At 29.8% G+C, this 12,240-nt stretch overlaps 2 protein-coding genes across 2 annotated transcripts; one reads left to right on the top strand and one right to left on the bottom strand.

The window, feature by feature from the left end:
- The first annotated feature begins 564 nt into the window (after nt 1-564).
- LOC114166942 lies at nt 565-2,874 on the top strand. Its single transcript, XM_028051828.1, has 3 exons — nt 565-694; nt 1,578-2,330; nt 2,438-2,874. Exons 1-3 carry the CDS (start codon nt 565-567, stop codon nt 2,872-2,874), a joined length of 1,320 nt encoding a protein of 439 aa, XP_027907629.1.
- A 1,399-nt stretch (nt 2,875-4,273) lies between these two features.
- On the bottom strand, nt 4,274-8,336 carry LOC114165111. The gene is made up of 4 exons (XM_028049777.1): nt 8,187-8,336; nt 6,773-6,899; nt 6,592-6,664; nt 4,274-5,150 (listed from the first exon to the last, which is right to left on the bottom strand). Exons 1-4 carry the CDS (start codon nt 8,212-8,214, stop codon nt 4,878-4,880), a joined length of 501 nt encoding a protein of 166 aa, XP_027905578.1. The 5' UTR covers nt 8,215-8,336; the 3' UTR covers nt 4,274-4,877.
- Between the last annotated feature and the right edge of the window lie 3,904 nt (nt 8,337-12,240).

The raw sequence follows: 12,240 nt of genomic DNA, 5'->3' as shown, positions 1-12,240 counted from the left end.
ACATGGTCTCGCCCAGCCCTTCGCTCAGGGCTAAAGGGTCTCGCTTAGGCGAGACGCGCTCGCTCAGGCGAGTCCCTCTTCGCCTAGGCGAGGGCTCAAGAAAGGGGCAGGAGCACACGCGGGATCTCGCTTAGGCGAGACCCCTCTCGCCTGGGCGAGTGGTTCGCTCGCTCAAACTGATGAGCAGGTCGCCTGGGCGACTTTTCGCATAAAAAAAGGTTTGGGCGAGCCTCCTCCAGACTCGCCTGGGCGAGATTATCAGTTCTCGCCCTAGTTTCATCCAGCCCAACCAAACACACAAAACAGCCCATACATCCAGAACAACGATTTAATCCATGCAAACAGTTCGCAACCTCAAGGAACGACAGGAAACAAACAACCTAGCTCAAACCCTAACTTCCCGTACCTGGAAAAAGGCTAACTGTTGGGTTTTTGGGCACGAACAAAGACCACAACAGCTCCTAGAGTAGTTTAGCGAGCTGGAAACAAAAGAATATTATGAAACGAAGCTACCTAGTACGGTCCCAATTGGAAATCCGAAATAACAGTGCTAACAAAAGAGGTATGGGGTGGAAACAACTTACGCAGGGCGGGACTGGCTTGAACAAGCGCGACGGAGACCAAAGATTGAACCCTAGCGGAGGTGATTGCGGCTGCTCAAAGGGTTTGGGAGATCTGTTTCAGCAAAGTGAGAGTGAGTGTGGAATTAGGGCAGACCTAAGGACTTTATACGTTTGGCCGGCCTTAGGCCCACTTACAAGGGCAGCCCACTAACTTTAGGGCAGAAATAAAATGGGGGCCTTACAAAGAAAGCACCGCGTGAAGAAGAAAGCCTGAAAGCATTTTGAACAGGTTTTCTTTCTGCTAAATTTTTTTATGCTCAAATGTTTTTCGTGCAAATGTTTTTTGCCCAAATGTTTTTTGCCGCTGGCTTTTTCATATATTGCTTTTTATGAAGTTTCTAGATTTTTAATTTTAATAATATTTAATTTAATGTACATCAAATCAACCTTTTATTTCACTTTTTCGGAAACCTTCACACGTGATCTCGTGCTTTACGTTTTTATTTTTTTGTTTAAATTCCATCTTTTTAGCATAAAGATCAGAATCTACGTTTCTTTTTTAAATAAAATATGTTTTATACTTTAAAATAATTTAGCATAATTTACGTTTCTTTTTCATAGTTTACTGAAACATAATTAATCTTTAAAATTTAAAATAAAGTATATGTTTTATACTTTATATTTTGATAGTTCCTTTTATATTTTTTTTATTCTGAATGTTAATTTAAATTTTTTATTCTGAATGTTAATTTAAATTTTTTATTCTGAATGTTAATTTATATTTTTTTATTCTGAATGTTAATTTATATTTTTTTATTATGAATGTTAATTTATATTTTTTTAAGAAGAAATATTAGTTTGAATTTATTCTTATTTGTAGAATTAGAAAGAGTATGTCTCAAACAAAGAGAAAGAAAGAAATAGATATTACATGGAATCACTGTGAGAGTGTTCCTTCTCATAGACTTTTAGTCAAGTGCAAATATTGTTCACATACTTGTTGGGGTGGTGTAGCAAGAATGAAACATCATCTTGCTGGAACAAAGAAGAATGTCATTGCTTGTACATCTGTTCCTGATGATGTTAGAGAAATGTTTTTGAAGTTATTAGAAGATAAAGAAAAAATAAAAGAAGCAAATCGGGTAGATTGTTTTGAAGAAACAGATATTCAATGTAGTAAGAAGGGGAAACAAGGAGTTGCAAAACAGACAACCATAAATGAAATGTTTAAAGATAGAGAGTTGGTGATTCAAGATATTTGCAACTGCATATATGGGAATGCTTTGCCATTTAATTTGGTAAGAAGCTCCTTATTTACCCAAATGTTGAAATTTGTTGGGGAATATGGAAAGGGTTTAAAGCCTCCAACTTATCATGAAGTTAGAGTATCTTATCTGAAAAAAGCGGTTGACAATATCCAAGCTAGTTTGGAGAAATATAAGGTTGAATGGGAAAAATGGGGATGTACTTTGATGTGTGATGGTTGGACAGATGGAAAAGGGAGGTCTCTTACCAACTTTTTAGTTAATAGTCCAAGCGGAACATTGTTCTTAAAATCTATTGATACCAGTAATGTGATCAAGGATGCTAAACAAATGTTTGAATTGTTAGATTCTGAAGAAATTGGGGAGGATAATGTCGTGCAAGTTGTGACAGATGGTGCTTCTAATTTTGTGGCAGCAGGAAAGATGTTAGAAGAGAAGAGAACTAAACTATTTTGGTCTCTGTGTGCAGCTCATTGTCTTGACTTAATTCTTGAAGACATTGGTGAACTTCCAATATTTTACAATACAATTGCAAATGCAAAAAAAAAGTCACAACTTTCATTTATAGACACACATGGGTCCTAAATTTATATAGAAAATATTCTAAAGGAAAAGAATTAGCTCGACCAGCAGTCACAAGATTTGCAACTGCTTTTCTAACCCTTCAGTGTATAGCACAACAGAAAAATGCTCTTCGAGGTATGTTTGTTTCAAAAGCATGGACAACTAGTAAACATGCTAGTAAGACAGAAGGTAAACAAGTAGTGAGCATTGTTTTATCTGATGTTAGATTTTGGAAATCTATCCAATATTGCCTGAAATGTGTCACTCCACTTGTAAAAATACTAAGGCTTGTGGATGGAGACTCAAAACCTGCAATGCCATATATTTATGAAGCTATGGATAGAGCTAAAGAGCAAATAGCTGCAAATTTCAAGAATGAAAAATCTCGTTATAAAAAGGTGTGGAAAATAATTGATACTCGTTGGAATTTGCAGTTACATAGACCTCTTCATGCTGCTGCTTACTACCTTAATCCTAAGTAACTAACACTATACTTTCTTAGATTACAATTTCATAACTATAACACTATACTTCTTTTTTATATTAGATTTCATTATGACAAAAACTTCAATCCGGATGAAGAGGTTTCATATGGTTTGTATGAGACCATAGAAAAAATGATCCCTGATAGAAGGATTAGATTTCAACTTGATCAAAAACTTGATAGATTTAAGAAAGCCCAAGGATTATTTGGAAGAAGCATGGCAATTGACACTAGGGATAAGAAGCAACCTGGTATAATTTTTTTTTTCAAGATTTTATTAAAAGCATAATTTCACAATTATAAATGTTAGTTTTGACATTGCAGCTCTTTGGTGGGAAAGTTATGGTGTTGAAGGTAAAGAGTTGCAAAATCTAGCAATGAGAATTTTAAGTCTCACTTGTAGTGCTACTGGTTGTGAAAGAAACCGAAGCATATTTGATCAAGTCCATACCAAAAGAAGAAACCGCTTGGAACAACAAAGATTAAATGCTCTTGTCTTTGTTAAATATAATCTTCAACTTGAAATGAGACAAAAGGTTAGAGAAGAGAAAGGAGATACTTATGATCCTATATGTTTATCTGATATTGAATCAGATGATGAGTGGATTACTGAAAAAGAGGATCCTTGTCTACCAAATGATGTTTCATGGATGGATATACATGAATCTTTTACTCTTGAAGAGGGAGCTCCAAGCAAGAAAAGGAAGAGGGGTCCAAGAAACTTAAACATAAAGGGAAAATCTACTACACCAGCAAATGATAATGGAATTGAAGGGACGGTTGAAGAAGTTGAGGAAGAGGATGAAGAAGATGAAGATGAGTTGCCACAGAATGTTATATTAGATGAAGAAGATGATCTAAGTGACATTGATCTTGGAGATGATGAATGAAAGAATAAAATTAAGATATAACATTTAAATTGGAGATCTTGATTTAATTATAATATATGATATTTTTAATATTTTTTATTTATCATGTATCTTACGATTCAAATTAAGATTCGATTCACGATTCAAAAAAATTCACAAAATGATTCACGATACGAATCTCGATTCGATAACCATGTTGTATAGTGTTAGTGTATGTATTTGAGTAGGGATTCTAATGCGAGATCATCCTAACTCTGCTAAACACTCAAACTCATAAAATTTGGTGTATATCAATTATTAGATCATTAGTACGATGCTGATAATCGAATTGTTGTAATAAGAGATAAATTGTAATTCCTTACTTCAACTTAAAAGAAGTAAAATTTATATACCATGTGGTATGATTTGTTTGTACAATACATAAGATAGCCTTCACCCAAATGAGGTCCTATGAGCTTTCCTTTCAAACATATTTTTCGATCAAATAAACCTCATTATAGAAACCAAGATATTAGAGATGAGTCAATGTAAAAATGAAAGAAAATGGTTATATAATTGTATACAATTTTATAGAACAAAGTTTATTTACATGCATATTACATAACCTTCCACAGAAGAATTCAAGAGTTGGTCTATTGTCCAAAATGTGAAACTTAATCATTGATTTAATAAAAAGTTAATTATGTTTTTGTCCCTAAACTATGACATGGTTTTGATTTTCATCCTATGACAAACTTTGATATTGTTAGGTCCTCATATTTAAGACATGCATGAGTGTAGTCTTCCTCACCCAACGGGTTAATTGTTTTCTGGCATGACAAACTGCAAATCACATGATAGTAGGAAAACTTGTGGATTGCATCCAACTAGTTTTTCGTTTGTCACATCCAAAGACAATTAACGTCGTTGGACGAAAATAACTACATCCGTGCCTTTCTTAAGTATAACAACCTAACAGGATCAAAGTTTGAGATAGAAACGAATATCAAATCTGCCTTATAGTTTACAAACAAAAACATACTTAACCTTTTTATCAACTGCCATTTTATATCTAACATGGAAACAGTGTCAATCCTATGTGCACAATCCAGAGAATTCAACCATTCTGTGTGAAAGACTTGATGAGCAATGGCTAAAGTGAAGAACTTTGAGCCTTTTTCTGGAACCACACAGCTGCAATGGTTACAAGGGAAGCATAAACTGAATTTGGTATCTTCTTCACCACTTTCCCAACACATGGAACACCCTCAGTGGCTTTCTTTGTTGCCACTGCAACTGTTGGTGCTACAACCAAAGTGACAATAAGTTTTTGGCTAACAACAGTGAATGTATCAGCTGTCATTTGCAGAATGAAATCAAAAAATTCTTCACGGTCAATATCCCCATCAAGGTTGATATCACATTTCTGCAAATTGTTATATGAATCACACTTAGTTTCAACAAACTAATAAAAAATTAAATGTAGCTGAAGTATAATGATAAATTCTGTTGGTCTGAACCAAGTTTTACTTGTACATTTAGCTTGTTTATAAGAGTTGAATTTTAACAAAGTCTGACAGAGGACCTTATTACATTATTAAAATGTATGAACTTCTTCGGGATTGAAAACTCACTTATTCACTGAACACCATAGCTCAAAGTTAGTACACAACTCAAAACCACACCACAAACCATGGGCTTTGAACCAAAGTAGTCCCTGATATTTAGGCTATGTTTGAGTTGATGTAAGAAGATAGAATGGAATATAATGTTATGTTAAGTTGTTTGAATTGGTAAGATGAGTATGAAAAGGAAATTAGTGCAACCTACTCCATCCTAGTTCATTATTGACCTTAACTTCTCTTTCTCCCCCAATATGAGAGAAATGAGAATATTTTTCATTATATCATAACATTCCATTATGTTCCATAAAATCATTCTACTCCATTCCATTCCATTCCAATCCATCTCTTCCCTCATCCAAGTGAGACATGATGATAGAATAGTCTTTGTTACCAACTGTCCATCATTGCCTCACAAAACCTCTGCAAATTCAGAAACATGGAGTTTCTTCACAAACACAAACCAATGCACTTATGCTAGTTTAATACTAAATTAAGAGGAGAATTATTATTTTTCACATAGTTTGAGATACTGCAATTCTGTTAATTGTTGTATTGCAACCACAAATGTTTAACAATGGCAATTTTACTGAGTAACAATGTCTACAGACTGCAGTATTTCCTCCTTCCAAGTTACATGACACACCTACAAGTACAAATTTCCGAATTCACTTAGATCAAACCAACCAGTTAAAATACAATCAATACGAGCACTGGTGAAAACAGGGATGCCTCCTTTCATCTTCACTCTTCAAACATCAAGTTTCTAGTGGTTCTAAATATTATATAACTTTACAGCAATGGGAACCAGAATGTTGAAGTCCTTCTCAAATTGTATACTCAGAACCATTACTTGACTTTCACTTTGAGATATGTCGTAATACAATAATCATTTATATATCTTGACTTGAAACATGCTTTAATACAATGACGGTTTTCATTTGCTATTTTGAATTCCTCTCATTATCACTTTCACTTTCACCAAGCATGCACTAAACCATAAATACATCTGACATGGTTATCTCTCAAATTAACCAAACTCTAACAAACAATTTATCTGATGAAGCAGGATTACTACTTGTCTTTAAGCTCTCCTTTGTTATCATAATGGAAAACCTGAATTAGTACATAACATGCTTATAACAAAAAGCGCCATAGTTTAGATTGGTTTCAACTGTGTAAAACTTTTACATATATAAATAAATAGAGTACCTAGTTTGATCTCATTATGTCACAATAAAGTACCTCTTTGAGTTCTATGACTCTGGCTTTTGATGGAGGGTCAAAATGGGGACCAGGTATATACTTGTTGATGTCACTATAACATAGAAACAGGTCTCTTTTAGAATAAATAATCAATTTTATTCAGTAGTTGAAAATAAAGGCCACCAAAATGTCAAAAACAATAATGAAGCAGCCTTCTTACTTGTACACGAGTAAAACAGCAATATACAGATCTTCAAAACTCAACTTATCACTTTCCTTTTGATTCTGTACTTTTTCAAAAACTCGATCTGTTATCCTTCTTATTTGCCTTTTCCTCCACTCCTTACCTGTGTAAAATGCGTAGCTATTAAACATTAGCAATTGATCACCATAACTTGACCACACAATTGTGTTCTATTTTTAATATGCTGTATCTTACATATGCAAGAATGTTAAGTCCAGTTAATGAAGGCATAAAAACTGCATTACCATTAAATCCAGTTACCATTTGTTCATGAAGAGTGAACTAGGAAAGTTTTCAACCATCAAAGAGTGGTTTTATAGAAATACCAATGATGCTGAACAGAATCATTAATACTTTAGGGGTTTGTGATAACATTTAAAAGTTTGAGAGATTCAGTAAGTAATATCAAGTTCATTTCTTCAGCCTGAATTTAGGCTACTTGAATATTAATATCTTTGGTCTAGCTGTTAAAAACCACTTTGTAAAAATCAAGTGTTCAATTCTTGAATGGAGACCCTAAAATTACAGCAACTTTTCTTGCTCTCATACTTTCTCATCCTTTTTTTTTCCCCTTATTTCCCTTCTATCATTTTTCTCCTGTTTTCTCCTTAACAGGTTTGTTTCTATCCTACATCTCAAGCTGGGTCACATAATCAAATCCAAATATTTATATAGTCTTCCCTCATTCTTGGCTTTATTTTCCTCTAATCATAAACGTCTAAACTTCACAGATTGTTGTCATCAAATCACAGCCTTTGTTGCACACAAGGAACAGATGATGTCACTGGCCACAACTTATCCCAAAATGGCTTAACTTTAGACTTCAAAAGCAAAGCATCAAACACCTCCAAAGCATGATTCAACAAATAAACAGCCCCTTCAATGGGATTTACATAACTTCACAATTTAAAATCTTAATTTCCAGCAGAAACCAAAACATAAGGGTTTTGAACAGCTTGAACACCTATCTTGTTACTACTTTACCAGATTTATCACATTCAAATTTAATCCACACCCCACTTGAAAAGCACAATCATTTCTTTCAAAAATACCATATTTGGTACAGCACGAAACCCCAACTTCCCCAATTTCATACTTTCCATGGCACAACATGGCAACAAATTCAATCACAGTGAAGCCTACTCAGGATATAAGTGGGTTATATATGTATAAAAAACAAATATATTTTTCAAGTTTCAAGCTTTTGATTATTACTATTAATTAATATTTTGGTCCACTGTCTAAACGACCCTTAATTGTAGGCACAAAAGGGAAATTTCGAAAACTGAGAAAAACAAGAGGAAGAGAACAAATGAAAAAGATGCAGGAACTGAAAATCAGGAAATGGAAGGAAGAAAGAAGAAGAAATGAGAAGGGAAATAAGGAATACCATCTAACTTGTCAAAGACTTGTCCCATGCTGTGATACCAAAAACAAGTCTCTCAGATTTGAAGCTGTTTGTATATGTGGTTGTGGTGATAGATTTAAGGCACAGTAATATACTATGAAATCAAACTTACGTTAATACTTTGAAGGAATCTAAAACCAGACATGTCATCATTTTATTTTTGTTTTCTTCTTAAATAGGAAAAAAACACCTTTTTTCATCTATCGTCTATTCTTTTTAGATCTTTCTAAAATTCTTTTTGAAAATTTGTATTTTGATTTATAATAATTTTTTAGTAGATAAATTTGATTGTTCTCTTGGAATATTATACGAAGAGTATTAATTTTGATTGAAATAAAAAAAGTTACACTTGTCATGATAAATTAAAAAGTGAAAAATTTAATATAATGACATCAAAATTTTAAGACTTCTTTTTTGTAAAGTTATATATAGGTGATAGATATCACAAATGAAAGCGACGTTGATAGATTCTCTTCTCATATTCATCGTTTACTTTGATTTAGTTCAATAATTAATGAATATTTTATTTGTTATTATTAAATTAGGAAATAGTAAACTATATATATATATATATATATATATATATATATATATATATATATATATATATATATATATATATATATATATATATATATCACAAATCACTTTATCATAAAAGTAAGTTAAGCGTATAATAATGTTGATGTGCGAAAAACAAATTAAATTATCTATAAACATATCCACCAAAGAATTTTCTATAAAAGAAGAGGTAAAGTATTAAATTTATAATACTAATTTTTTTATAATAATAAGTTTTTATATATTTTTATTCATGATAAAAATTTATATATTTACAAATCTATAAAATCGATGACATGTCTTTTAATTACTAATTTTTTTTTCTGTTACAAATAAAGGTTTATATTTATTTTGTTAAATTCATTATTCCAACAAATTTTAATCACATATTTCAATAAATAAGAAACTCAAATAGAGAATCCATACTTTTAGAATTTAGTTTGATATAGTTTTTTCATAGTATCAATAACTAAAAATGATTTTAAATATAACTTTCAAAGTATATAAATAAATTTTACGTTATTTGTTTTATAAAATTGAGTTACCCTAAAAACTTTAATTCTTATATGAGTGAAAAGTAATTTTTATCTTACAAAAGGATTTAGTTAAACATAAGTTTCAATTTTAAGATTACATCATATTATTAAAAAAAAAAAAAATTATGGCCTGATTAACCATTTAAAAATATTTAAGTTTTAGAGTTTATTCGTTTCAACAGACAGATCTAAAACAGAATTATCGTGAGCATAGAAAGCACAGTTAACAAAAAGAAAAAATTAAAAGAAAAACATAAAAACCAATACAAATTTATTACTGTATACTTTCTTCTCATAAGAGAAGAGATTTGTCGTTAAGTTTGAGAAAATGTTTTAAAAGACCTCAACATAATTTATTATATGATATATAATAATTTATTTTAACTTAATAAACTATTCTGTTTATAATAATAATAATAATAATAATAATAATATAAATAATAAATAATATAATATAATAATATAAATAATAAGTTATATAATATAATAATATAAATTTGGTGGTCAAGTGTACAGATTATACAACGGTGGAGTTTTATACTAATTTTTTATTTAAAATAAAATGTCATTCACAAATGCTTCGTAACATTTTTTCAATGTTATGAAAAAAATTAATTTATTTTATTAATTTTTGTAATTTATTTCTTTAAAGTGTAGTATTAAATAAAAATTTTAAAAATAATTATAACTCATACAAATACTAATTTATACTACTTATTATTTAAAGGGTAAAATGGTAATCTCCTTTTTATATATATTAAAACATTTTTTTATCTATCATATCAATTTAATCATTCACAAACTCTCAGAAATTTTACTTTCAAATTCACTCAGAATCACCTCTAAATCCCTTGAAAAAACAAAACACATCTCACTCTCGAATCCATTCAAACCCATTTTCTTCCTCTCCCTCAAATCCATCTATCTAAGTGAACAAAGCCCGTAGAAAAGTGTATTAAAAATATCGTATCAACTAATAAAAATATGAACATAGAAGGCAATAATATCTAATAATTAATTTAAATCCCAATTTAATTGTAGTATGTACTTATTCTTTTCATTTTTAGTAAATTTTTTATATAACATTTTGGACAATGAAATAAAGTGATTTAAATAGAATTTTTGAATAAAATAAAATAAAATTTTATTAAGGGTTTGTATTATAAACCATAATGTCATAATTTTGAATATTATAAAACTTATTTATAAAAAGTTGCCACTTCACAAATTATACTAGCCTAAGAAGAGTGTTAAAGATATACAAATATCTGTTAACTGTTTACTTACTAACTCGAACAATTCAGAGAATTACATTATTTTCTTTGAATCTGGTTTTGTATTTAATGAAATTTGTCTCCTATGATGTATATTCTCCATCTCCAATACGAACAAATGTTTAAAATATGATTTGATTGTGCTAAAGATATAATTTGAATATTACATTTAAATAAATAGATACAATATGACATCTTATCAAATATTTCTTATTATTAGATATTAATTTTGTTTTTTATTATTGTATCCCTTTATTATAAATAAGAATATTAATGTGACACAACACAAACTATAAGTATTTTTCTCAATGCTTCTTATTTCGCACAAAAAAATGTCATAATCAAGCAATATGAACAAAAAGTGACTTAATCTCTTTTCATTCCTAAAATAAGTTTCCTTTTATTGATTTACTTCATGAGTAAACTGAAAATGTCATAACTCTATTTTCCCACATAAAGTGAGTTATAGTAAAATCTAAGTGGGTTTGATCCACTATAACATTAAAATGAAATTTCAATGAAAAATAAATTAAAGAATAAAAAGTAAAGCACAACCAACATTTATAAAATTTTTATTTTAATTGATTAATTCATTTATGAATTCATTAGAAAAATAACACTTTCTTATCCTGAACTACACTATAATTATCTGTTTTAGATCTATATAGGTTTATATCATCAGTTTTGCATGCGTTTTTTTATAAGATATATTGTGTACAATATTTACGTAAATATTTTTATTTAATTATAAACATAGTATACAGAATGATTAAAAAAATATTAATATATAAATTTACTAATAATTCATGCTTATAATTATAATAAGGGTTTAAATTTAATATAATTAATTTTAAGTAGATTGTGTTAACAATTTAAACCATAGAATAGTCAAAGTTAGGAGTAAATTAATATTTTTTTTACGTATATAAATATTTTTAAGTAACTGTTTGTTTGGAATTTCATTCTTAAAGAATATTTTTTGCTCTAAAAAAATTGCCCATGAATTAATCCTTATTCATAAGATTTTTGTGAGAATTTTGGTTATATAAACTTTATTTCTTTTGTAATTCGTTTTACATGGACTCTTCAACCCTATGTGAAGAGGCCCTATGGGCTGACTAATTGAGAGGTATAACAACAAACATTGAGAGGTGTGAAAAGCAAGACAATACAATTTGAGAATATGAGAATCTACATCACTTTCTTACAAAGCAAATTCCAAATAATTGAGTGTAAAATGGGCATTGTATAAAGGAAAATTAGAATTAGGTAAAGTATCCTTAATAGGAATTTTCATGAGCATCACATGCCAATAAATCTTGTCTCTCATTCAAGAATTGGACACCTATGATCTTCCTTCATTGATAGATATGTTAAAAGAATAGTAAAATTAAGTTATAAAAAATCTGAGTCTAAGTTTCACATTAAATAAAGATTAAAAAATTAAATATTTATTAGATAAAAAAACTCACAAATTTATTACATTAAAAGTTTTAGGTTAAATGTAACGTTATTATCTTATGTTGATTTGATTCAGGTTATATGATTGTTAAATCTTGTTGGTAATTTTTTCCGAAAGATCCATCACAGCTAACCTATATAATATGTAAAAAAGGTATAAATTTTACCTTATGAATTAGTTTTATAATGTTGACATAAATTCAT

The sequence above is a fragment of the Vigna unguiculata genome, chromosome 10, assembly GCF_004118075.2.
Source record: "Vigna unguiculata cultivar IT97K-499-35 chromosome 10, ASM411807v1, whole genome shotgun sequence".
Lineage (NCBI taxonomy): Eukaryota > Viridiplantae > Streptophyta > Magnoliopsida > Fabales > Fabaceae > Vigna > Vigna unguiculata.
The sequence above is the reverse complement of the archived record's forward strand: the minus strand, read 5'-3'. Positions and strand labels throughout refer to the sequence as shown.

Bases quoted from the DNA above. Each gene is read 5' to 3' on its own strand.
- LOC114166942 (XM_028051828.1), top strand. From the start codon at position 565: ATGGGGTGGAAACAACTTACGCAGGGCGGGACTGGCTTGAACAAGCGC. The intron at 695-1,577 runs GTGAGTGTGGAA...GGGGTGGTGTAG, and splicing joins TCTGTTTCAGCAAAGTGAGA to CAAGAATGAAACATCATCTT. The intron at 2,331-2,437 runs GTGAACTTCCAA...AATATTCTAAAG, and splicing joins CTTAATTCTTGAAGACATTG to GAAAAGAATTAGCTCGACCA.
- LOC114165111 (XM_028049777.1), bottom strand. From the start codon at position 8,214: ATGGGACAAGTCTTTGACAAGTTAGATG. The intron at 6,900-8,186 runs GTATTCCTTATT...CATTTTACACAG, and splicing joins AGTCTTTGACAAGTTAGATG to GTAAGGAGTGGAGGAAAAGG. The intron at 6,665-6,772 runs GTAAGAAGGCTG...TCTATGTTATAG, and splicing joins GCTGTTTTACTCGTGTACAA to TGACATCAACAAGTATATAC.